This window comes from Leptinotarsa decemlineata, unplaced genomic scaffold (assembly GCF_025532065.1).
Source record: "Leptinotarsa decemlineata unplaced genomic scaffold, Ldec_3_MD MMD2_tig00026328_RagTag_RagTag, whole genome shotgun sequence".
NCBI classification, from domain to species: domain Eukaryota; kingdom Metazoa; phylum Arthropoda; class Insecta; order Coleoptera; family Chrysomelidae; genus Leptinotarsa; species Leptinotarsa decemlineata.
This window is the reverse complement of record NW_027412688.1, coordinates 519,416-546,517: the sequence shown is the minus strand read 5'-3', so window position 1 is coordinate 546,517 and position 27,102 is coordinate 519,416. Positions and strand designations below refer to the sequence as shown.

The following is a 27,102-nucleotide window of genomic DNA, read 5'->3' as shown; positions in this document are numbered from 1 at the left end:
CTTATTCCAGTTATACCGTATTTACTAAGTTTCTGTAGAAGAATTTTATGATTCACACAATCAAATGCTTTGGATATATCACAGATGAACGCAGCCACTGCTTCTTTGTCATTTATATCTGAATAAACATTGTAAAGAAATGAAAATATGGCATCGGAAGTGTTTCCTTGCTTTTGGAAACCAAACTGGCAATCACTTATTATTTTTTTTTCATTCAGAAAGCAAAGGAGTCTTGTTTTGACTTATTTTTCTATCAATCTAGCCATTGCAGAGATTAGAGAAATTGGACAAAGACTTGATGGACCATTGATGACTTCTTCCTTTGGCAGTGCTAACACAATCGACTTCTTCAAAAAAACCGGAAAGATTCCTTCTCTAAATGAATTATTTATTAGACTAACTAATATATCGAGTATTCTTATCGGAATATTTTATAGGATTTTTATAGAGATTTCATCTGAGCCTGTGAAGTTTTTATTTTTAATGGAAAATAATGTTTCATGCAGTTCGGTAATATTTGTATCATATAATATAAAGGTGTTCATTTTTCGATATTCACATAGTCTAAGGCAGGGGTCTCCAAACTTTGAAGCCTTCGGGTCATAATGATTTTTTCAGTTTGTTCCAAGGGGCAATTTCTGCCCTTAACTATATTTCTAGACTAGGATAGTCGCAAAGTGCGTGACCTAAGCAAACTTACGCTTTTTTTGCATTTCAATTATTATTGTGTACTGTGACACTTAACGACATCTAGCGGCGAGTAGTGGTATTATATACTATCTTTTTCAGCTACCCGCTAGGTGGCATTAGGCGTAATTAAATATTTGGAATTACCGCGTTGGTTCGAGAACGTTCTAGCTAGTGTATTCCGATCACCTCGAGATGGCAGTAATAATTGCATATAAAAAGGCTAGCGGCGCAACTGCGAGTTAGTCTGCGTAGGAAAGACGAAGGAAGCGAAACTGTTTATTGTGAAATAAAGTAACACCCGTCAATAAAAGTATTTTGATTTGACTTATTGTTTTTATGTGTGATTTGTTAGTATGGAAAAGAAGCGAAAAATCGACAGTGAATGACAATGAATGGAACTTTTAGTATTTTGTGATTGAGTTCAGTAATAAGGCGCTATGTTTAATTTGTAATGAAACCAAAGCTGTTCTCAAAGACTATAACATTAAACGACACTATGAATCGAAACATCTTCAAAGTTACTCCAAGTATACACTTAATAAACTTAGATACTTAAGTTAAGTTTTCTTTGTCATCATTTCTGTCATTAAGTTTTACATTGCAAGTAAATAAAACCGAGTAATTATCATTCTGTGTTTTCTTCTTCAACTCATTACAGCAATAGTAACAACAATTAGGTAATCATTGGATGTCGCGGGCCAGATTGATGACACTGGCGGGTCGGATTTGGGCCGCGGGCCGTAGTTTGGAGACCCCTAGTCTGAGGGGTCACTGGCTGCTTTTATATTTTTCATCAAGTCCTCCGCAATAGAAGTCTTAAGTTCAGTAGGAGAAAACAGAATGTACAATTTTTTTTTGCCACGTGTGAAGAAAAGTGGATCTTCTACGACAACAGATGTTCAAGAGGAACCATCCGAATATTACACAAATTGAGCGTCGAAATTCTGCATCAACCACCATACTTCCCAGACCTCCCGCCAACCGACTACCATCCTTTCAACCACTCCAATAACTTTCTCACCGGTATAACATCCGCCAATCAGGACCAGGCAAAAACGGCATTCGTCGACTTCATCGAATCCCGACCAGACAATTTTTATGCTGATGGAATGAATCGATTTGTGAAACGTTGGCAAAAGTGCACTTATTCAAATGGCGCTTATTTCGTTCAAATTTAATAAATATTCACCGAGATATTGAAGTTCAAAGTAGACTCATAAAAATTTATAAAAATTTTGAAGCAATATCTTTTGAAGCAATAAATTTTATCTTATTGTTAGGAATTTCAAGAATGTAATGATGTGTATTTGAGGTAAGTTAGAGTTTCAAATCGTGATGAGGCGTAAACTGTAGGTGAGGTTAAGTTACATTTCTCTCCATTAAATTGTCACATGCTACCATAAATTCTTGCCAATCACATTTAAATTTTCAGCACTCAGGAGCCTGCATTTCATAAGAATCTACATGAGTTTCCTTAAGTAATTTTGGATTGCCATTGAATGGGAGAAATTAGCTCAAAGAAACGAAGAAGAAGTCACTTACCTATTGCCGTTGGCACTGCAGGATACATGATCTCCCTATCTCTGGACCGCCTCCCACTTTTGTCGACATACGCTGCCAGGCTGCCAAACACCAGTAAGTATTCGTTCCTGGGTAGTTCAATGACCCGCAATGCTTCGACAGCGCTGCACATTATCGTACTGTACAGGGGGTTGTCGGGATGCAAGAGGGCTACAAAGAAAAAAAAATCGGATTATCGGAGCGGCACTTTCTTCTCCAACAGGTCTTACAAAAAAGTTGGTGATCCACGTGCTGTATGCTATAGACGGTGAAACAGGATGGCGACCCGACGCACAATCGCCCGTCTGAGAGCAATTGCAGCGACTGAACGAGGACAGGTAGGCTGATTTCGCGTACACGTTGATGCCTCATTTTGGTCCTGGTGATTTCGTAGATAATGATGCTCGACGAATTTTGCTGAAATCAAAGCAATCAGTAGGAAAAACTAGACAACCTAACCTTGTATGAAAAATGTTGTGCACATGGTATCACTGGTAACATGCTCAAATGGTTTACTGACTATTTAATTAGTGATTTTCAGTCAGTTCGAGTGCAAAAAACAGCTTCCGAACTTATACATGTGAAATGAGGAATACCACAAAGAATCTATTGTGGACCACTTCTGCGGTCATCAATGATATCAACATATATCATTATAAAAACATTTTTCAAAAAATTAGTGATTATGGTATGATACATTGGCTCTGAGTGTGGAAATACATTAATGGAGCTTTTACTAGAAAAAGTTCGTAGACTAATACACAGATGGCGCTACAAGTATTGAATTAATATGGTTTTTAGTTAACCCTAACCTTCAGAAGACACATGTACAAAGTTCGTAGGCCAATACAGAGATGGCGCTACTAGTATTGAATTAATATGGTTTTTGGTAAAACCCTAACCTTCAAAAGACATGTGTACAAATTTAACAGCTATCTGACTATTAGTTTGTGGGATAGAATATTTTGAGTGAAGCGTTATTTGCTAGTTTGAAGAAAATGGATAAAAAGGAATTTGGTGTGTTGATAACACATTGCTTTTTTGGCAAAAAAATACTGTTGAAGCCAAGGCTTGGCTTGATAAACATTATTCGGATTTTGCACCAGGAAAATCAACCGTTGAGAAGTGTTTTACTCAGTTTGAACGAGGTTAAATGAGCACCGTGGACCATGCACGCAGAGGATACCCCAAAGAGGCTGTTACCGACGAAGAGATCAAAAAAGTCCACAAAATAATTTTCGATGACCGCAAAGTATATATATTATTACTCTTTATTAGCAAATAATGCTCTTCATAGTACAGTCAGTCACTTATAAAATTCAAAACAATAAAAAAATATATAGATATATAAAATTAGAGACAAGTCACATTTTAAAAACACGAAACTAAAAAACAAGACGAATTATTGATGACAATTACTTGAAATATATTCACTACATTTTCTTTTGAATGAATTTAATGAATCACAGCTTTTTATATGACTTGACAGATTATTAAATGCAATCAGACCAGAACTATACAACGAGTCACAACCTATATGTTCTCTGTTGATATAAAAATTTCCTATTCTATTTCTAGTGGAGTGTGTATGAATACTACTTGTGTAGGTCAACTGATCACTCAGATAATTTGGCATATTGTGTTTAATTTTAAATATAAATATTAGCATATTTAGTGTTATTATTTGTTTAGCAGACATAAGAGACAGTGTTTCCAACATGTATTCCACAGATGTGCGTTTATTACAACTTAATATTGCCCCCATGGATCTGTTTTGAAGCTTCTGTAATCTGTTTAGATTTTCATTGCTCACAAAATAGAGTAATGTACTGCAATAGTCAAAGTGAGGTGCTATTATTGATTTATAAATTGGTAATTTTGGCATATTCACTTATTTTATTTTTCAATCTATATAAAAGATGAATTTTCGTGGCTATTTTCTTCTGAATATAACTACAGTGTGCATTAAAGTTCAATTCTTGATCTAATACCACTCCCAGATATTTAAAAGTTGTTACCCTTTCAATGATGACATTATCAATATAAAGATTCAATGACAGCTGTTCATCTTGCAGTTGTTTTAAACGATATTTGCTACCTATTAACATGCATTTTGTTTTATTAACATTCAACTTGAGGCTGCTGTCACATAACCACTCGTTTATATTTGATAGTTCCTCATTTAAACATTCTGAGATTTCATTAGTCGTCCCAGAACAGTACAACATAGTGTTGTCGGCAAACAGTTTTATCTTACACCTTTCAACATGTATCACAATATCATTTATGTACAGCAAGAATAGCAGTGGACCCAATACTGACCCTTGAGGGACTCCAGAAATTACATTTAAAGTACTTGATGTCAATTGATTATATTTAACTAGCTGCTTCCGATATGTGAGGTTATTTGTGAACCATTGTAATACTTTATAATTTAGTCCATACTTATTTAATTTCATTAAAAGTAACTTAATGTTGACCATCTCGAATGCCGTTTTGAAATCCACAAAGACAACACCTATAATACGTTTTTTAGATAGCTCAACTTTCCACAAAGAGATTAGAAATTGCAGTGCAGTTTCACATGAATAGGATTTCCTAAAGCCAGATTGTTCTTTAATCAAAATATTATGTTTCGCTATAAATTTTATCAATTGCTCTTTCACTGTGATTTCTAATATTTTCTCATAAATTGGCAGGGTATTTATGATTCTAAAATCAGATCCTAAAACGGTGTTTGTAATTTTTTCAATAGGAACGATGGTGGCAATTTTCCAACCATCAGGAAATGTTCCAGTGGTCAACGATAAATTTATCAAGTCCAAAAACCTATTTTCCAGTATTTCAAATATCAACTTGATTATATTCAGATTAATTCCATTGTCATCTGTATTATTTTTCTTGAGGGAAAAAATTATCTTTTTTAACTCGCACATATTCAAAGTTTCAAATTCCCCAAGTATCTCATTTGTTGGTATAATATAACTGAGAACATGATTATAATCATTTATTGGTACTATACTTTCGGTTAGATTTTTCAAACTGTCAACGAAAATGAATTAGAATATCCTGCTACTTTTGCTACAAGAACACTATCAAATTGTATACCTTTGAACTTTTGTTTTCTATTTCCTTTGATCGAGATAGCTGAGGCTCTGAAGATATCAAAGGAACATGTTGGATATATTGTGCATGAATATTTAAATATGCAAAAGCTCTGTTCAATATGAGTGCCACAATCTACCAAAAACAACGAATTGACGATTCTGAGCAGTGTTTGGAGCTGTTCCACCGCGAAAAAACCTGAATTTATGCGTCGACATGTGACAATGGATGAAACATGGCCCCATCATTTCACACCAGAATCAAAATGATTGTCATTTGAGTGGACTGCACGTGGTGCAGGTTTCTTCATGTGAGATATACATTCAAAAATTTCTTATCTTTGCATACGAAAATGAATCATTATTATTATTATTAGTGAATCAATAAAATTTAGGAGTATGTGAATCGATTTTCAAATAACCATCATACCTGCTTCTTGATAGCGACGCACAAACAAAACGTCAGTGGCGCCCTCAACACCGCTCCGACGGTCAGCACAGAGCATCCTTTACTTTCGGTGACTTTGATCCACTCGACGTCGTCCCCGTCGAGGGCTCTTATTGGAACCAACCGGACCTGCCGCTGCTTCCCGCTGACGACGACCAGCAGGTGCTCCTCGCTGATGTACTCGAGCTGGAGAATCTTCTTCCCCTCGCCGATCTTGGCCACCTCGGTCCTATCTAGGTCGATACAGTACAGTCCCTCTTCGGTACCCAGGACTATCCGGTCGGGGTCTATGATGGAGGCGCTTAGGGCATTCCGCAGTAAAGGTAGAGACGCGTCGATGAGCTCCTTCGCGACGAGGACTGTGGTGTTCGGTAGGTTGTTTCTCTTCATGATTCGATGGAGCTCGGCTAGAGCGACTACCCACTTGTTTTTTTCAGCTTCAGTGTCGGCTAGCATTAGGGTTGAGTTCCGGGGTCCTGGTGGTTCCATGAAGGACGTCGTTATCTGGTGGAAACAGGAAAAGCATAAAAGATAGCTGAATATTAAAAAAAAGTATTGAAATATACAAAATATAGGATAAAAAATATCACTTTTATCTGATTTCTAGCGATTTTTTCAATTGTTACGACCGGTTTCGGTTTGTTAAACCATTTTCAAGTGATACATTTTGAGAAACACGTCCTTGAATATACAATAATAATAATAATAGCTTTATTGTCCAACAGTTACCCATTTACAGGACAATATAAAATTTTAGAAAGAAAGAAAGAAATGTATTCATTCATGGACCAACTACATGTTATCGAACACGTCAACTTATACTTATAAATATGTAAACAAACAAACATGTAAATATACATTCAATACATATAAACATAGGACCGTAAAATACAGATATATATACATATATGTATAAATAAAAATGTAAAAACGTATAGATGTACAAGTGTAAAAATGTAAAATTAAAATATAAAAGAATAAGAGAAATTATCATATTATGGAGTAAGAGGAATTTCGTATAAACTGCTCAAGTCATACCTGTCAAATCGTTTTCAATCGACATGGTGGAAAAATTCACTATCTCAGACAATTCCGGTAACTCAAGGAGTGCCTCAAGGTTCTATTTTAGGGCCAATTCTGTTTATCATCTACACAAACGATCTTCTCGAAAATATCAAGGTTTATGCATCAAGTGCATATGCAGATGATACAACTTTTCTGGTTAAAGGCAAAGATGAAGGTGACATAAGACAACAGACAGAGCAAGTTCTAGCCGAAGCAGATATTTGGTTTACGGCAAATATACTCCTGCTAAACAAAGAAAAAACTCAAAGGCTAATGATTTCAAGCAAAAACAATACAGAGGAAAAATCACTAAAATTCCTTGGAATACATCTGGACTCAAAACTAAATTGGAAGGTACAAATAAGCAAAATGAGTAAGAAGCTTAATTCAGCAATATATTGTATAAGGAGAATGAAAACAATTTCAACACATCAAACGGCTAAAATAACCTATTTTTCAAACTTTCACAGCATAGCAACTTACGGAATCCTTTTGTGGGGCACAAGTTCTGATTCAAACAAAATATTTGTTCAGCAAAAAAAAAGCCATCAGAATTCTATGCGGACTTGCATATAGAGATAGCTGCAAAGAGGCTTTTCGTCAACAAAGAATTCTCACCATTCCCAGTGCATATATATATAGTTGTCTAAAATATGTTCACGCAAATCCAGAGATGTTCTCAAAAAATGTACTCAATCATTCTTATGATACCAGAAATAAAGATTTACTGCAAGTTCCTCTTCATCGATTGAAGAAAACACAGCAAGGATGCGATTATTGGGGCGCAAAATTATATAATAAAATTCCAGACTTTGCAAAAAAGAAACACTCGAATGAATTCTCCATCTGGCTGAAAAATGTCCTAATAGAAAAATGTTTCTATTCAATAGAAGATTTTATAAATGAATAATACATGTACTACATCTCTTGTAGGTTTACATGTGCATGATAATTTTGTATATATTTATTTATTTTATTTTGATCTGTGCATCTCTGTGTATATGTATTTTAATTTTAATTTTAATACTAAGGAAATAACGACGTTGTAATGTTTCATTTACAATGAATAAATTGATTGATTGATTGATTGATTGATTAAGATTATTTACACACAGATATCCACAAAAAACTCAATCAGCGAAATATTCTTGTAATGTATAAGATTTAGCCAATAAGAAATCTTTCAGTGATTTTTTTAATACGATAGATTAGGGAGTTTATTATATATTTTCACCCCAGCATAAGTTGGCGATTTTTCAAATGTGGATGTTCTGTGAGTCATTGTTATTAAATTTGAAGCATTTCTAGTGCAATATTGATGGTGGTAATTGTTTTTCATTAGCTCATTTTCATGCTTTTTAATGTGCAAGCAACTTTTATAAATATAAATGCAGCAAAGTGTCATAATCTTTTTACTCTTGAAAATTTCCCTGCAAGAATCACGTGGCTTTCCTCATTCTAGCAATTCGTTTTTGTGTAACAAATATCCTATTTATTTCTGTAGCATTTCCCCATAATTTTATTCGCAATACTTAACCATAAACGAAAAATAAAATGAACAAAAAAGAAAAACTAATTCTAATTACCTACTTCAAGTACATGTTAGCAATTCTAATACGTTAATGAGGAATAAATCACCATGGGCACAAATGCTATTGAAATTTGTGCACATAACATTTATTGGGGAATTGAGCATGTTAGTTCTTGCTCTGAGAGGTCTAAAAATGGATTGAGATCGTGAAGCTGGCCGTGGTACATTGAAGTTAATTTGTTCAAGAATTTCAGGACAGTCAACTCTCTCATTCACTAACTTGAATAAAAATATGAGCGACGCACATTTTCTGCGATGCTGTAAACTAAAAAGTTCCAAACGTTCATATATGACATTATTACTGATACCTCTCTCAGGGTAAGAACCATCGAACGTACGTAGGTGAAATACAACAGCTTCTTGGCTTTAATATTATGAAAGTGTCTGCAATTTCTAACACTGAAACCATAAGCTCTGAGAGATTCTGAAACTTTTTGTGAAATATGTCTACCAAATGTTAATTTATGATCGAATATTACCCCTAGGTCTTTGATCTCATTACATCTCAGCAGATCTGAATCCTGTATTACATACGGGAATGTATAAACTTCTTTTTTTCGACTACAACTCACTACTTTACATTTCTCCACATTGAGTTTCAATTTATATTTGCTACACCAAGCAACAAGAAGTTCTAATTGAGATTGAAGATCAACACAATCACCTACTTCCTTAACTATAGAAAATAATTTCAAGTCATCCGCGAAGCATAGCCGCTCACAAGCTAAACATTCACATAAATCATTAATAAACAATAAAAACAAAAGAGGGCCTAGGTTGGAGCCCTGAGTCACACCAGAAGAAGCTATATATGTTCTAGATTTATAACCGTTATAGGAGAGGAATTGTTTTCTACATGTCAGATAGAATTGCATCAGCTGACAGGCAGTATTCAAAAAACCAAAACTAATAATACAGTCAATGTACTTTTGGTACCTACAATAGGTACCCGAAATAACAAATGTTAACTGAATTATAAATACCAATACTGAAACAATAACTATTTAAGTTTTATAACATATCAAAATTACCATTTACTAGTCTGAAAACCTAGTTGGTTGCTGTTAAATAATTGTCTTATATACAGTGTTTCAGAAACATTCACTTAAACTCAATATAAATTCAATATTTTATTGAATTCCTCAACTGCATTCATTGATCTCTGAGCCACTCCTAAAAAGGGACGATTGTCAGAATCTGTCGATTCAGATTTGCCACTGAGTACGCTCAAAGTTTTTTCCAGTTTTATTTTGTTATTAGAACACATTTGCACTAACTAATAATAATAAAGGTAATAATTTTGTAACAAATAATTGTACATGATATATCCATATAAAGAATAAAAACAATATTTGGTCATACTTGAATTCAAAATTCAATAATAAAGATTAAACATAAATATAAAAATATATATCACGGCATATAATATACAAATGCTACAATTAAAAAAAAATAAATACATATATTATTTTACATTGGGGATTATTATCAGGAATTACCAATCCAATAGTCATTTAAACTATAAAAACATTTCTTATTAAGAATATTTTCGTATTATTCTTAAAGATTTTAATCTGATTTTAACTCCTTTATTGTGAAGTCGTATACTGGAGAATTTTTATATTTATTTTATTTTACCACTATATTGTACTGTGATTTTACTACTATATTGTATTTTGTTTTATATTGTTAGTATGGGGTTATGTATTTATTATCTTCAATTCAGTTTATATTTTACAAACTTTTTTTAATAACAAAATTGTTCTGTGGTTTTATCACTATATTATTGTATTACGTTTTATATTGTATTATGTATTTATTATCTTTAATTTAGTTTAAGATTTTACAAACCTTTTATAACAAATTGTAAATGGGACTACCTGTTGAATAAAATAAATAAATAAATAAGTCACACATTTAAATATATATATGCGTGGGACTGATGATATATTTTCCCTTATAGGAATGGATTTGCAGCTCTCACGATAATCCATATAATAAATTAGTATTATAATGATATTTTGGGCAACAAATATTCTATTAAAATCTCTACCACATCCTCATGACATTATATTTAAGGAAATATGCGGATCCGCCATTGCAAAATATATACTCAAGAGATTTTTTTTATTTACACACAATTTTATTTGTTTAATCGCGAAAAATGCTGCAATTACTTTCTTGCAAACCCCATCAATATGCAAACTCCAATTCAGAGATTCATCCAACATGGTACCTAGAAATTTTACATTATGTGACATCGCTATTCCATCAGTATTATCAACTCCGCCTGGAAACAGATTTAGAGGTATTCAATATCAAATGATTGCGTTCACACCATGACATAAATCCATCAATAACCTCTTTTGACTTTCATGAATACATCTTCCAGTGTAGACCCAGTGATTGTCATTGTGGTATCATCTGCAAACATGGTTATGTGTCAATTGTCAACATGTTTTGAGAGATCATTGACAAATACCACAAAAAGTAAAGGTCGTAATACTGATCCCTGTGGAACTCCTAATGTCACATCATGTTCTTTGGACATGATATTGTTATATTTGACTATCAAAACCCGACTACTCATATAGGATTTTATCCAAGTCAGTATGGTGGAAATCCAAGCCTAAAAATTGTTGGCATCAACTTTGGAGTATATGTTACTGAGATAATTATAGGCAGCGGTTTCTATAGAACGATCGTTCCTAAATCCATGTTGATTATTACATAGTATGTAATTTGACTCTTAATTCACTATTCTAGTAGCTACCATTTTTTCATACAGTTTCGAAAGTGAACAAAGCAATGAAATTTATCGGTAGTTATTCAGGTAATTTCTATTTCCTTTTTTGAAAAGAGGAATGGCTAAGGCTTGTTAGGAGTCACACGTTAAAAGGTAAGACCTCGTTAGTCCTTAGCTCGCACAAGTTTCTCAACTTCTGAGAGTTGTCGTTCGTATGGGGGCGACAGCTGATTAACGGAAAAACAGATTTTAAACAGATTTTTTTTACTATTTTGGAAAGTACCCTAGCATGTAGGATTGATTCATTAGATAAATTGGTGGAATGGGGAATGTTCCTCCTGACGAAAATCAAGTAGTTTTCATAAAAGAGCTCTAAACAATGCCTTTTAAACTTATCATTTGAGACTTTTTCTTTAAAAAATTATTTAAATACTTAAAAAAGAGGAATGAATTAATGCATTCAACATTTAAAGGGATTCGTTTCTATTTCACTATTTGGCAACATCGGTTTTAGCTAATAAAGGACAATGAATCTGTTACCTGTATGAGACAAACAAAGATGACATATTTCAGTGGCGTGCTGTTCTGTTTACTTATGTTCCGAGTTCCGAGACATTCTGTGACATATCACATTTTGTGCACCTAACCTTTCTTCCTCTATATAAATAAATAACAAAACAACTGTTGTTTATGCGGCTTGTGGAGGTGGTATTGAAGTATATATATAATTTATATTTTGCCTTAATTGTTTATTCATAAAGATAATTTTCCTTTTTTAAAGTAGAATATTTAGGTACGTATAAATTATTTCAACTTGATATAGGCGCTGTTGCCAATATGTGAATTAGAAACAAATCCCTTCAAAAATTAAAACCCAACATTCGAAACATAAATTTGAATACTTCTCGAAGTGAATTTGAAAAACTCATGAATTAAACTCAACTTCATTTTGTTCAAACTTGCATTTGCTGTAACAACCCAAATTGAGGAACATTCCTCATTACAATAAGGTCAAATATTTGTTTTAAAAACTGGTATTGACAGGTTATCTGATCCACTCGAATTTTTATTTTTCATCAACCTCAATGAAGCATGAATTTCAGCTTCAGTAATCAGTCCGTTCTCAAATGAGTGTACAATATTAATATATGTACTGGTTATACAGGGTAATGTTAGATTTTGACCTAAGTATGTGGAAATAGCATCCTTGGCAGAATTTGCAAAATGATGGATAAATAGGTCTGCTACAGGGGGAGGAATGTTCAACCACAACCGCTCCACCAGCCGCAAAAATTGTTTTTTTCAACTACTTCTGCAGTGTCGGTTGACTTACTTTGAATATACAAGGAATATCTTTCTTGTTAGCGTGAATCACGTCAGAGTCTTTGACACTGGACACACTAAATTCCGGATCTCGCATATCCAGCACTTGAGCCACGTGAACGCTCGGCAAAGCATTGCGATCTGCCGATATATCATACAGAAACAGTTTGAAGTCACAAACAACGACGAATTGTCTGACCCAACCTGAAAACAATGAAATAATAACGATGAATTGTTGAAATATTTGTGAATCGAAGTGTTTACCTTTCTTAACGCCACCCTGTTTCGGAACCTTGACATAACCTTCATAAGCTGTCCCTATTCCTCTGGTAGGGTCGATGCCGAGAGGGCGTTTCGCTGGATGGATACAAAAAATAAGGTAAAAATACATATATCAGAAAATACATCATATAAAAAAACTTTATACTAGTTTTCTGATACATATAACGATTAAGAAACTAAAAAATATTGAAATTGCCCTACTAACAAGTAACAAGGCATGCATTATATTCTTTTTCATTCAATGGGCACTGTTGTCTCCAACTATATTGTGTTCCGATATGAATCTGTTTTTTTTTGTATTTACTCTTGTGTATACTCGTAAATATTGAATTCAATATCAATTAAGAGAGAATTGATAGCTCTTCATAACTGTTTGCTACACCAATAAATTAATATCTTATGAGGAAAATGAAAATTCCCCTTATTTTTTGAGCAGGCCTCTTATATGCAAGAAAAAGTAAGCCTCCACATACTCCACATACTTTTAATCGATTTACTAATAATTCAGTCCTATTTTCAACTGTAACATGTTAGTGATGTCTAAATTCATTCATAGAGTTACTTGTGTGGGCCAAGAAAAAAAAATTCTTGCATTCATTATGATATGATCCTCAGTTCATTATATGGTCTGTCCATAACATAATATTGCTTCAGACAATATCAATGGTCATCTATAAATACTCACTTTGATCCGGTGGAACTGGACATACAGTTGGCACATGCGAACAGCATGCCGTGTGACACGTAAACCCGCATATTTCGCAAACCATCCCTTGCCTCATCAGCCCCACCATCAGTGAGGTGCAGTGACTGCACTTTGTCGGACTAGAAAAAGTTCTCACGAGGAACTGGTGGGCTTTGAACTTCATCGGGGAGTGGGATTCGTGCTGAAACAGACAGACATCATTGAATGGAACTGGCCAAAACTTTTCACTGTTCTTGCTCGAGGAAGCTATTGTATGGCGAAACACATGTTGCGGATTTGTAAACCTCTCATAGTGAAAATCAAAATAAAATCTTTCGGCAGATATCATTTGAACAATATACAGGGTGACTCAAAAGTACTTTGACAAACTTCAGGAGGTGATTCCTCACAATATTCTAATATGAATTGTCCAAATAAATAGATGTCCGGAAATGCTTCGTTTCCAAGATACAGGATGTTGAAGTTTTATTTTTATTTTCGTTTTTTTCAAATAACTTTTGAAATACTGAACTTAATCAAACGAAACTTGGTAATAAGAGGTTTTTGAGGTGTTGCTCTTACTCGTAGGGGGCGCCACCTACACGCCTTTTTCTTTTTTAAAGATTCAGAACTTTTTTGGGCGTACTTATAGCACATTTTTCAGAAAAAAATAGATTCCCCTATCATATCTACGTAAATAAGCTACCCTTGTTACTAGTCGCTGTAAGCAACCGTTTTCTAAATATTTGGACTTGAAACTTTTGTTTATGTATGTATTATATTGACTTTTTTTGTTTTTTTGACCTGTTGAATCAGCCAGTTTTTTTGTCTAATGTGATTGTGGAGGAAAACTAATTCAATAAATGTTTGATTGATTGACAGAAATATCAGTTCACAAAGTCAGCTTGCTAAAGTTTTTCATGTACGCTGTCTGTTCGAAAAATAAGGTGAATTTTCATTTTTCTGAAAATATATTTATTCATCAATTTCTTTTTTGTCTCCTTCAAAGTAATCCCCCTCAGATATTTATGTTAGAATGTAAATGTTGTAAAATTTGTATTGTATTATATTTATTATGTTTTACACCCTATGGATGTCTTCCTTACTGTTGTGTATAATTTTGTAAAAGAAATTTTATACTTTTTAACGAGAGAAGTCTGACGAGAGAGGAGGAGCCTACCTGCCGCTGCCGTATGCGTGAGAAAAATAAAGCCAGACAGATTGGAAACGTAACGCGTTAGGTAACGAAGCAGTTTACCCTCCCATAAGAAGTTTTACTTAAAAAATTTAAGAATCGGTAATCGAATAGGTATCCCCCGATATTTGAATATTTACTTTATTTTTTGAACAGACCTCGTATGTTACAATGGATTTAAATGAAGTATCGGCCAATTCCATTACATATCTTAAATAATTCCATAAATAAAAACATTTCTTCATTAAGAAAATGGGTTGTTTGGAGCAATAGCCTTTTTTAAGGACTGTTTTCAATAGAATAATCTCTATTCATTCCTTCACAATAAAAACCTGTTCCTAGATGTAGACCATGTCATTTTAATTCGTTGACTCATTTCAGATGCACAAATCAATGATGCATATGTCAAGATTCATCGACCGCAATGTATTTGACAAACTTACCATGCTAATTTCAGACAAGTTGCTCTTGGAGCTTGTCATGCTCAGCGCCCGGTTGTCTTCTATGTCTCCCTCCTCCGATTCGATGGAGCCCCCTTTATACAAGAGATTCTGGGCTGGGACATTGTCATACAGCATCTGAGACGGAGTCGATTCTTTCAGGAAGTGATCTAGGTACGACATTTGAGACGAAGGTCGTTCTAAAACTGAAACACAAAACACTCAGTGTAAACAGTAGGCCGAGCAGCTCGCTGTCGAACACTAAGAATATTAATGAAAACACAATGTTAACTATTATAGAAAAAAATGGAAAAACACTTTCAAACAGGTAACAAATGCTTCTGGTAAAACTCTAACTGTTAAGTGTTCGAAAACAGTATTTACTCATGTATAAATGCTATGCTTCAAGACAAAGACAAAACATCATATTAGCACTCCAAGCAGTAACCAATAGGAAAAATATAAGCAATCGCAAGCAATTGCATATTAGGCTCTAGCTAAGAAGTATGCTGAGACTAACCCTTAACGTGACGTTTGAAGAAAGTCGAAATCCCAATGCTCGCTGCATGTAAACATTCATAAGTCTTCACGTGAATAGATACGGTTCAAAACAAAAATAACTTTCACTTCGTGGTTTATTAAGATAAAATTTCAAACAAATTCAACAGCGTAAAAAGTAATTGTAATTAACAAAAGTTTATGGGAAACAAACCTAAAAAATGTGTGTGATTCGAGCAAAAATTTCGAAAGCAAACAATGAACAAGCAGGCGAAATGATGACAATTTAGCTTCCAAACAATCCACCGTGTTAGAAAAACCCCCGGCTTGGAAACTATTTTTTTTAAACTTCATGAAAATATGCCATGAAATGATGAGAAGCATTGATTGATTACGTTGATTTTGAACTTGACAGCCTGATCTAAAAGTGTTAGTTTACATCACCAAAGAATGGGGTACGACGCTTTCTCAGTCGGTTAGCCATAGTCAACGAACCAGTACGAATCAAAATCTGAAAATTAGCACAAGTCAGTTTTCGGTGATCAAATAAAATAATGGCATTTTTCCATCACATCAAATTATGCTATCGATACTAACTTATGCAATTTAAATGGAACACCCTGTAAGTTTTTGTATATTAAGGCTTCAAAGTATTTATTCTATCGATAGAAAAAATGAAATATACAACAAAAATAACTAGCAATTGGATGGAAAAATCTAAGAAAATTTTTTACTTCCTCCGCTGCCTCATCATCGCCTTTGATAAATATACCGCAGTCGTATAAAGAAAAGTCAGATATAAAAATGTACAGACCACCCTGAAAATAGCTTTGACATGGAAGATTATTTTGTTGGAAAAAAATATGCAGAAATTTTGGTCTGAAGAAGTTTGAATCATGTTTCTCAATAAGAAAAGATCCTAGTAAACGAAAAAAATCTGTTTCAATCTGAAACCACAAAAGTACACAGAACCAATTAGAATGAGTATGAAAAAATTATTGAGATTCTGAATAACATCAACATTTCACAGATAATTTCTTCATTGCCTTCAAAATTATTACATCTGTAGCCATGATAAATAAATTTATATTTCTCTTTCAGTTCTATAATATTCCACTTTATTCCTTTCTCTATGTAAATGTTTCAGACAACAGCAGTAGCAAAGACAAAACATGATATTCTTGTAGACCGTTGTTTCTTTCACAAAAGTTATTGCCACACATTGTGGAAACTGTATGTATGATAAAGCTATATCAATTCGGCTTTTGTGATGGATTCATTAATTTTATAATGTATGTAAAATATTTAATCATTTACCTAATGATATAAGGAACACAGTCAATTAAAATCATTTCAGGAAGGCTGTTCAATTTTTATTTTATGAAAAAACTTATTATAGTCTGGAGAAGTTCTATAACAATAATTTTAATTGAAGAACTTATAATTTGACACAATGTCACTTTTATAATTTTATTCAATATTGTAAATTTTTTGTATACACTTTCAACTATTTTTATTATTCATCTGTAATATGTCTACTAGCTGACCCGGCAATAACACTCACAAAAAATATTAATCCCTATAGTGTGTACAATAATTTTCGTTAGTTTAGCTAGCAAAAACAAACTGGATGATTTGTTCACTCCAGAGTATGCCACGTATAATTGTCTTATGAAAAACATGGTATCTCAAATCTAAGCCCCAATCGGACATTGTTTGGCTTCAGGAAGTATTAATGATCATTGCAAAAGCCAATCTAATTGGAAATTGCACACCTTTAAGATGAATTGGCACATCTAAAGGTATAATAAGGATTCGTGGTATCGATATATTTTCACATTGGAATTTGCCATTTGAAATGCTGGCTTTGACAACGTTTTTCATTATTTTTTTATTGACTAAGGGTGTGCCGTTGCACAGCCGTGGTGGATTCAAATTACGGAGCGATCCAACCTTCAGTTGTAAATTATGCGGTGGCATGCCTGGCAAATCCAATGATGGATAATCCACAGCTTCGGTGGCATCGCAAACTGTATGTACGCTCCATGGATAAACAATAATAATGGCCGCAAACTGCGTAGAGAGTGAGAGAAGGCTCATTGTGTGAGAGAGATGTGAGACCAGCTTCGTTCTTATTCCTACTCTGTGTTGTTTACCTAGTGAGAAGTGACACCAGTATACGCCTGGCGGGAATAACTGAACTAAAAGATTAAATTACTAAAAATGGCTGTTAAAAAATAGGGGTTGGTGATAGAAGGGTGAAAATGGAGGGTTGTTTGTATTTTTCAATGGCACATCATTAAAAAAATGTTGAAAAATTTTCAAAAAAAAGCACCCTTATCACTTAGGGGTATGAAAGATAGATTAAAATCTATTCTCAGACCTACCGAATATACCTATGAAATTTCATTAAAATTGGTTAAGCTGTTTTCGAAGACTATGGCAACTAACACTGTGACACGAGAATTTTATACATATAGATATATATAAAGGGCTATGTATTAATTTTGGAATCGTGACTGCTTCGTCTATAAAAATTATTCTCTTCATGGCACAATGGCAATAATGAATATTTCTCTCTCTCTCTCTCTCTCTCTCTCTCTCTCTCTCTCTCTTGTTTATGAGTACATATTTGTTACAAAGTTCCCCGAAAAATTACAAATGGTTTCTCAATGAAGAAATGATAAACAAACCAGAATCAAGATGACTGGGATAAATAAAGATAGATAAAGGTTTGAAATTCAATAATCACAAAACACAGCTATAAAAAACCTCAAAATTGCTCAGGAAAAAAAGCAGAAGAAAAGAAGAAGAAGAAAATTGCTCAACAACATGTTATCATTTGTGGCATAATTGTGTCAGAAGGGAAACTTTTTCAAAATGTAGGCACCACAGCACACAATTTTATGACATATTAAAATTCCATATTTTTAAAAGGAAAAAGGAAACATTATAAGACTAGAGTCAAGTTAACTGAACAGTTTTATGAAGATGTCTGTAAAAATTATGTTATATGTGTTCAAATTCAAACTTCTTTGTGATTGTGTATCACAATAAATTAGAATATGCAAAAAACAAAGTGAAATTATATGTTTTTTCTCGAATACACCATGAGAATGCTTCTTTGTTATGAAGAAAAGAGAAATGAAACTTTCTTCTTTGTAATTTTTTTCATGTGTTAATGTTTTAAAGAACTGAAAAAAATATTGAGACACGGCAATGGCTAAAACTTTTAGATGAGGCAAAAGCATAAATACATGGAAAAAGCCTATTGAATATATTTTTATTTAGTAACTTTTTTGATAGAAATGAAAATTTAAAGTCGGCATAGTTTCAAAATTACACTCGCCCCAATAAGACATCATCTTATATAAATAAATAACGGTAGATCAAATGTACACATGGCAAAATTAGTGGCCTCAATCCCAAAAACTGAAAATTCATTTTACCAACTTGAAAAATTCCCAGCCAGGTGGTAAAACAACCATGAATCAACAAACATTTTTTAGATTTGTCAGATAATTAATTTGCTCTTAACAATATAATATAAAAAATGTATACAATGCTATCTCACACAATATATACAATGAACAACATAGTTGAGTTTATCACTTGATTTCTCTCCTAAAAAAAAATTGTACCGATATCTAGTTCGATTCGGACCGTGTTCATATTCAACCATAGAGTCGCATGTAGAGTAACATTATCCCCCAGAAGCATGACGTGACTCCAATAACCAAGGGCAGTTGCTTCAGCCAAGAACCGACTAAATACATACACAAACAATTACCACCCGCCAGGGAGTGCTAATATACACTGCAGCCTCGACACTACTATAAATTGATCGTTCTCACAATTCCAAAATAATTCAAACCGAGAGTCAATTATAAAATAGTTTTTCAGAGATAAGCTAAAAAAGAATGCCCTATTTTTGGGAAAGAAAGATTTTGGCTTTCGACTCATCTATGTTTATACAAAAAAATGTGGGAATCTTCTAAAGAAAGGATGACATTAAGGGTGACAAGAGTTCATGTAAGTGGAATTTTGCCTCTTTCATATACTGTAGCAATCCTGTGAATGATATCTGAATCAATTCCATAATGTTTGGAGTATAAACTGAATAGAAAAAAGTGTTGTATAATTCAATGTTCATATAAAAGTGGTAGTTTCTAAAGTGTTTTTGTTGTGTAATTCAATGTTTATATGAAAGTATCGTTTTGAAGGGGCTTGTTCTTCCAGTTTGTGTCTGACAGTTACTTCTTTGTATGATCTACAGATCTTTGTAAGGAGTTTACTTTGAAACTAATTGCTTTCTTCCTTCCTTTGGAAGCAGTCCGTATTCTTGGGTTGGGTTGGCTTTTTTTTCCATTCCTAGAGTGGCTTGGGTTGGCTTTCATTTTTTCTCGGTTTTACGTTAGATTTGGGTTGGGTTATTTCGAATTCCTAATATTTTTCGACAAGCATTCGGGAAAGGTTGGGGATAATGGGGCCCTGGGTGGGTTAAAAGAGGTAAAAGGTAAATCTACGTTAGAACATTTACGGTGGCGCCATCTAGCGGAGATAAGAGTAAAGTATTATCGTTAGTGTCGCCATCTAACGATAGAAGATGAAAGTTGACGATTTGTCCGCGAATCAAGTGGCGCCCTCTATACGTCAGAGGAGAAAGCTCAATTGCCGTTCTTGGGTTGGCTTTTTTTTTCAATTCCTGGGTTGGCCTCTTTGGGTTGGGTTGACCACTTTGGGTTAGGTTGGCCACAATATTTTCAAAATTGACGGTGGCGCCATCTAGCGGTGAAAAACTATAGGTTAAGTTAGGTTAGGTTAGGTTAGGTTAGTAGTGTCCAGTTTGAAGAGGAGAATTTTTTCAAGAATCAGGTCAGTTCTCTTTGCGATGACACATAATTGTGTTGAATCTATTTTCCGCTACCACATCGCCTTTGATGTCTACCGCAGTAGTAGACGAAACGTCAGGCATATAAACCTACTGACCACGGCCATAAAACCACGCAAAATAACTTTCACACAGTTATCTATGTCCGTGAAAGTTTACATTATTTGACAGCTAATTGTTTGGATAATTCGAGCTGCTGGCTAAAAATAACACCAACACATTCAGCTTCAGAGACAAAAGGAATGAATTCGTTGTCAATACATACAGGGAACTCAAGTTGAATGATGACTCAATATAGGAATATTTTGGCTTCCTGTGGAGTTTAGGAGCAGGGAGTTTTCCTCTGTCCACTTCTTTCTGGTTGTAAGATCGTTGTTTATATTTATCAGCGTATCAAATTTTTCGACAAGGCTGAAAGTTTTAGCAGAGCACTGTTGGTCTGTATGGTATATTGAAAATATAAAAAAGTTGCATTCAATATTACTGGCAGCATTTGTATTCTCCAAAATATAATCATGTTTGTTATCTCTTACTTCTGAAATCTCAGTCACGTTTTATTAATGAGAAGGATCAATTTATCGGCCACAATGTTAGTAATTGTAGGTTAAAATGTTTGATTTTAATCGTTTCTGTTGTGAAAATAATCTTGATAAATAAACTCGAATGAAACTAATAAAATCAAACAAATTAAAAAAATGACAGTCAGAAATGTCGGAATAATCATTCAACTTACATCCTTCCGAGTCCAGCCGGTTCTGAAACTCCTTCACTTGTTTTTCCTTTCGCTTCAAATCAAGGTTCAAAGCTTCGTTTCGTTGTCTGTACTCCCTCAACTCCCTGAAATATAAGATTTCGATTATATGGAGTTTTTCAAAAGATAAACACTTACTTTTGAGCGGCCAGCAGGGCTTCCCTGGTCTTGCTCAAATCCTCGTTTATAGCCTGCTTAGCCTGGATCTCGCTTTGTAAAGAGCTCTGCAAATTCAATAGCTCCATTTTCTCCAGCTTTTGCGATCGTCTGTTTCTCCAGTTTTTATCTGAACCAGAGACAGCATTCGATACACCTGAAAAGAAAAACACGAATAGGACAATAACAAATCATAGTCAGTAAAAAGTAGAATTTGAGTTTCTGGCGTTGAATCATTACAACAAAACACTGCTCCCACATAACATATGCACGTTTCTTCAACCAAGTTGGCATTATCAGAAGATCAGATCAAATAATAACAGAGACATATTTGAAGTACGGAAAAGTAGAGTAAAGGAGTAAAAGAGACTCCTTTCATCATATTTAGAAAGAAATGTACAAAACTATCAAGTGATAAAGCCTATTATGACCTACAAGAATATTTTGACGATGCCCTGTAATTTAGAATGTGATGAAACTGTAATTGTACTGTGTGTGAAACATATATTTTTATTCGTTGTCCAAGTTCTTGTCAAGTAACCTCTGCATATGTATGTATATATAGTTTATATTTTATTTTAATCATTTATATTTTATACACTTATACTTCATGTTTATATTGATATTTATTCATGACAATGTGTTTGTAACAAGAATTTATTCTTAAACAATAAACATTTTACCAATCAATCACTTATCATTGCTTGTTCGTAATTTTTTGGCCAAAAACAACACCAAAAACATGCCTCAGCCACCATTTTCACCAGATTTGTCCTCCAGCGACTTTCTCCTGATCCCAAAATTCAAGAGACCAATTAAAAGGTTGCGTTTTGCGACGATTGAGGAGATAAAAATCGAATCGCTAAGAGAGCTCAAGGACATACCCAAAAGTGCATATCAGGATTGCTTTGAGGATTGGAGAAAAAGCTGGCACACGTGTATCATATTTCAGGGGGACTACTTTGAAGAGGGCACAATAGAAACTGATGAATACGTTTTTTGAATCCAAGTAGTGAATCCGTGTGTTGATGTTTTTGAGGTAAAGTTTTCTATTGATTAGACAATCTGATATTTTCCGTAACACTGATCGATTTCAAATAAAATGTAATTTTCAACATTATCGTGAGAACCGTATTTATTAATTGGTATGATATTCTGTTATATATATATATATATATATATATATATATATATATATATATATATATATATAAATATATATATATATATATATATATATATATATATATATATATATAGAACATAATAACAGTGTGATACGAATAAAATAGGTAGGTATTTCATTTATCATATATGTGTATATACATATATGCATATATACACACATACACATATATACACACATACACATATATACACACATATACACACCCACATATATAAACATACACACATACATACACATATATGTGTAGACAAGACACGTATATAAATTCCTTAGTAAAAATATGGAACAGGCGTCGAAGATAACACTAAATAATAGTAAGAGGAAAAAAATAAGTAAAATCATTGCTCAACGGAAATCATCTTCCAGGAATTCATCACAACTATAGTAACATTTTTGCAGCAGCAATTGCTTTACTCTACCATGAAACACTTCATCAGAGGTAATTTGTTTGATCTGCTCTGGTAAATAATTTATTATACAGATTTATGGCATTATACAAAGGGGACTTTTTATATTTCGTTGACTTATGACTTGGAATACGCAAAACATCACCATGATGTGTGTTGTAACTGTGCACCGTTGCGTTTGTTTCTAGTTCATGGATGTTAGATCTAGCAAATCCTATACATTTAAGAATGTATATGGAGGGAGCCGGTAATAATTTTCCCCTAACGAATACTGGTTTACAGCTGTCTCGGTGTTCAATGCTGAAAATTAGTCTAACAATGCGCTTTTGTGCTACGAATACTCTGATGAATTCATTACTGCAACCCCATGCTATGATATTGAGGGATATATGTGAATATGCCATAGCAAAATAGATTTCTAGTAGACCTGCTGTGTCCATGCATGATTTCATTTGCCTTAAAGCAAAGAATGTCTTGTTTAATTTGTTGCAGACATCTTTTATTTGCAGATCCCATGATAAGCTTTCATCCAAGTAAGTTCCTAAAAATTTTACTTCGCTACTAATCTTTATTTCGTCAATAGTTTGTAGGTCATCTGGAACATTATTTTTCCTATTATAGAAATTTACTATTACAGTTTTTGTGGAGTTTAATATTAATCTGTTTCGCTGACACCAGGAGCTAAAGCTATCGATTATGCATTTTACCTTACTAAGCAGTACATCAATATTTCCCCCTGTAACTGTGATAGTGGTATCATCCGCAAACATGGTAAGGTGGCAATCTTTCAGATATTCTGACAAATCATTTGCATACAACAAAAAAGCAATGGTCCAAGCACTGACCCCTGTGGCACTCCAAGCTTAACGTCAATGCACCTTGATCTAACATTTTCACATTTTACAGTCATGGTACGCCCTTTGAGGTAAGATTCAATCCATTGTAACAAGTTATTCGGGAACCTAAGTTGGGTCAGTTTTGCAACTACAAAGGTTTTATTCATTCTTTCAACCATTTTCTTCAACAAATTAGATTCAGAAATAATAATTAGCAATTGCGAAATCACTGATATCATTTCAAAAACGAAAATTCATCTTGTTAGATCGCCGACTTGGTTGATGAAACCCCTGTTTCACAATTCTTATGTATGAGAGGTGCTTTAGTTGGATCCGGAAGCAGTGACAAATATAATAAAACAGGATAAATAACTGGTATTGAAAACCCACCCGTATGTTTCAAATAATCCAACTCCTCAGTCATTTTCGTCGCCAGTGCTTGCAAGTACGCTCTCGCGTCTTTTTCGTCGTTGACCCACTGAATGATTTCCGACAACTGCGACTCCCACTGACCCAAGGCTTCTTGCTTACTTCTCAGCTCCTCGTATTCGGTTTCCAAAGCGGACCTCTCCGTTTGCAGTCGGTTCATGGATTCAGTCAGCTGAAAAAAAAAGTAACGTAAAGAACGTCTTCTACTGCCAGTATTGGCCACAAGTAAAGCCCAAACTAAAACATAAAAACACAACTCACAAAGCCGACATTTGACGAGAGATTTTTGTTATCCTCGGCTAACATTTGCTTATCTCTGTCATGCCTACGGTTAACTTCAGCTAATATCTGTTCAGAATCGGATACAGCTTCTGATCTGGACTTGTCCAGTTTCTCTCTCAACATATGCACCTAACATGAAATATCAAATGAAATAAAACTAATACGAAAACAAAAAAATAAATGATATTTGCAAGTCCGGTAACCTTACTTCTCTTTCTAGCAACTCCCTATGCGTTTCTGCTTCGTGCAACTGGTCTCTCAAAGATGACAGTTCCATATTGAATCGGGCTTGTTGCTGCGACAAACTTTCATTGTACTGAACCTGCAAAAAATCACATTATCAATCATAATCGATTAACGAATAGATATAGTTTGAAAAACTAAAAAAAATCGTTTGATATTTTTCGATTCTGGAGAGGGAGCCTGAAAAAGCAGCTACCAAGCTCAAGGCAGCAGGCGCGCAAACGAGGGTTACAAATAAGGCAGCAGGCGCGTGTTAATAAAAAAAAATACTTTTTTCGAATGAAGAAATACATGTAAAGTGAGTTCGAATTATACCAAAGAAGTTACATACAGCGCCATCTGCCCGCGAATAGATCAAGCAATAATGTCGATAATTCTGTCAAATATCAGATGCTGATATGAAATGAAAAGAAGAGTTACACACAAACAAACATACATACAGGTTAAGCGAATATAAAGCGTGTGATGTAAAACAAAATTAAAAATATTGCAATGTTTTCATTACAAAATGGAATTCTTGAATATTTCAATACAGGGAAATGTTCATCAGTGATGCTTTGTGATGTAATATTTCTACCTACCACAATAAAAGAAAATTGTATCTCCCTGAGAAAGATCCATAGAAAAGTTCTTGATTTCACCCACCAAAAATGGTTTTTGTACAATAAAACTATTCAGTACTTGATGTAAAAATGATAAGCCAGTGAGTTTACTACCTAAATATTATATACAAATATTGCGGAGCCAGGGTTTCAATGTCAGAATCAAAAGGATTTTGAAAAAGCTGAATTTCATTCGCAATGACATTAAAATCTGAAAAACGAGTATCAAAATTTATCTTCAAAGCACTCAAAGTTTCGATTGCAAAATTGACGGAAAATTCAGTCTGTGTAGTGTCGCATTCACTGCATTCACTGTCGATTTTTCGCTTCTTTTCCATACTAACAAATCACACATATAAACAATAACTCAAATCAAAATACTTTTATTGACGGGTGTTACTTTATTTCACAATAGACAGTTTTGCTTCCTTCGCCTTTCCTACGCAGACTAACTCGCAGTTGCGACGCTAGCCTTTTTATATGCAATTATTACTGCCATCTCGAGGTGATCGGAATACACTAGCTAGAACCAGAACTTTCTCGAACCAACGCGGTAATTCCAAATATTTAATTACGCCTAATGCCACCTAGCGGGTAGCCGAAAAAGGTAGTACATAGTACCACTACTCGCCACTAGATGTCGTTAAGTGTCACAATACACAATAATAATTGAAATGCAAAAAAAGCGTGAGTTTGCTTAGGTCACGCACTTTGCGACTATCCTAGTCTAGAAATATAGTTAAGGGCAGAAATTGACCCTTGGAACAAACTGAAAAAATTATTATGGCTCGAAGGCTTCAAAGTTTCGAGACCCCTGATCTAAAAGATGAGTAAATGTATCACTATTATTATTACTTCTTACATAGGCAATGGGGAATGTTCCTCCTGACAAAAATCAAGTAGTTTTCATAAAAGAGCTCTGAAACAACGCATTTTAAACTTATCATTTCAACCTTTTTCTTTAAAAAATGATTTAAATACTTAAAAAAGAGGAATGAAATAATGCATTCGACATTTAAAGGGATTCGTTTCTATTTCACCATTTGGTAACATCGGTTATAGCTAATAAAGGACAATGAATCTGTTACCTGTATGAGACAAACAAAGATGACATATATCAGTGGCGTGCTGTTCTGTTTACTTATGTTCCGAGTTCCGAGACATTCTGTGACATATGACATTTTGTGCACCTAACCTATCTTCATCTATATAAATAAATAACAAAACAAATGTTGTTTATGTGGCTTGTGGAGGTGGTATTGAACTATAATTTATATTTTGCCTTAATTGTTGATTTATGAAGATAATTTTCCTTTTTTAAAGTAGAATATCTAGGTAGGTATAAATTATTTCAACTTGATTAGGCGCTGTTGCCAATATGTGAATTAGAAACAAATCCCTTTCAAAATTAAAACCCAACATTTGAAACATCAATATGAATACTTTTCGAAGTGAATTTGAAAAACTCATGAATTAAACTCAACTTTATTTTGTTCAAGCTTGCATTTGCTGTAATAACCCAAATTGAGGAACATTCCCCATTGTCATCCAAATAGTCTTGTAAACTCTAAGAACATCTTTTGTACAAATATATTTTTATATAATTCTGAAAGATTTCATCAGATCTAGACTGATTGACTGAATTTGTAACTTTATTTTCGAGTTAGAAATTATATATCTAAAGTCACG

The 27,102-nt window shown here is 33.8% G+C and overlaps 1 protein-coding gene across 4 annotated transcripts in view; it reads right to left on the bottom strand.

The window, feature by feature from the left end:
• gek (serine/threonine-protein kinase gek) overlaps positions 1 to 27,102 on the bottom strand; it is a 65,265-nt gene that overhangs the window by 18,371 nt on the left and 19,792 nt on the right. For 2 of the 4 annotated variants that reach the window (XM_074182192.1, XM_074182193.1), the window contains exons 13-25: positions 24,777 to 24,890; positions 24,548 to 24,697; positions 24,248 to 24,458; positions 21,408 to 21,582; positions 21,252 to 21,355; positions 15,650 to 15,691; positions 15,133 to 15,335; positions 13,495 to 13,696; positions 12,792 to 12,884; positions 12,538 to 12,731; positions 5,785 to 6,306; positions 2,481 to 2,667; positions 2,233 to 2,421 (exon numbers count right to left, since the gene is read on the bottom strand). In XM_074182192.1, coding sequence (XP_074038293.1) covers positions 2,233 to 2,421; positions 2,481 to 2,667; positions 5,785 to 6,306; positions 12,538 to 12,731; positions 12,792 to 12,884; positions 13,495 to 13,696; positions 15,133 to 15,335; positions 15,650 to 15,691; positions 21,252 to 21,355; positions 21,408 to 21,582; positions 24,248 to 24,458; positions 24,548 to 24,697; positions 24,777 to 24,890 — 2,386 coding nt within the window. The remainder of the gene's footprint in view (positions 1 to 2,232; positions 2,422 to 2,480; positions 2,668 to 5,784; positions 6,307 to 12,537; positions 12,732 to 12,791; positions 12,885 to 13,494; positions 13,697 to 15,132; positions 15,336 to 15,649; positions 15,692 to 21,251; positions 21,356 to 21,407; positions 21,583 to 24,247; positions 24,459 to 24,547; positions 24,698 to 24,776; positions 24,891 to 27,102) is intronic. The other 2 variants (XM_023170756.2, XM_074182194.1) reach the window with 2 other exon arrangements.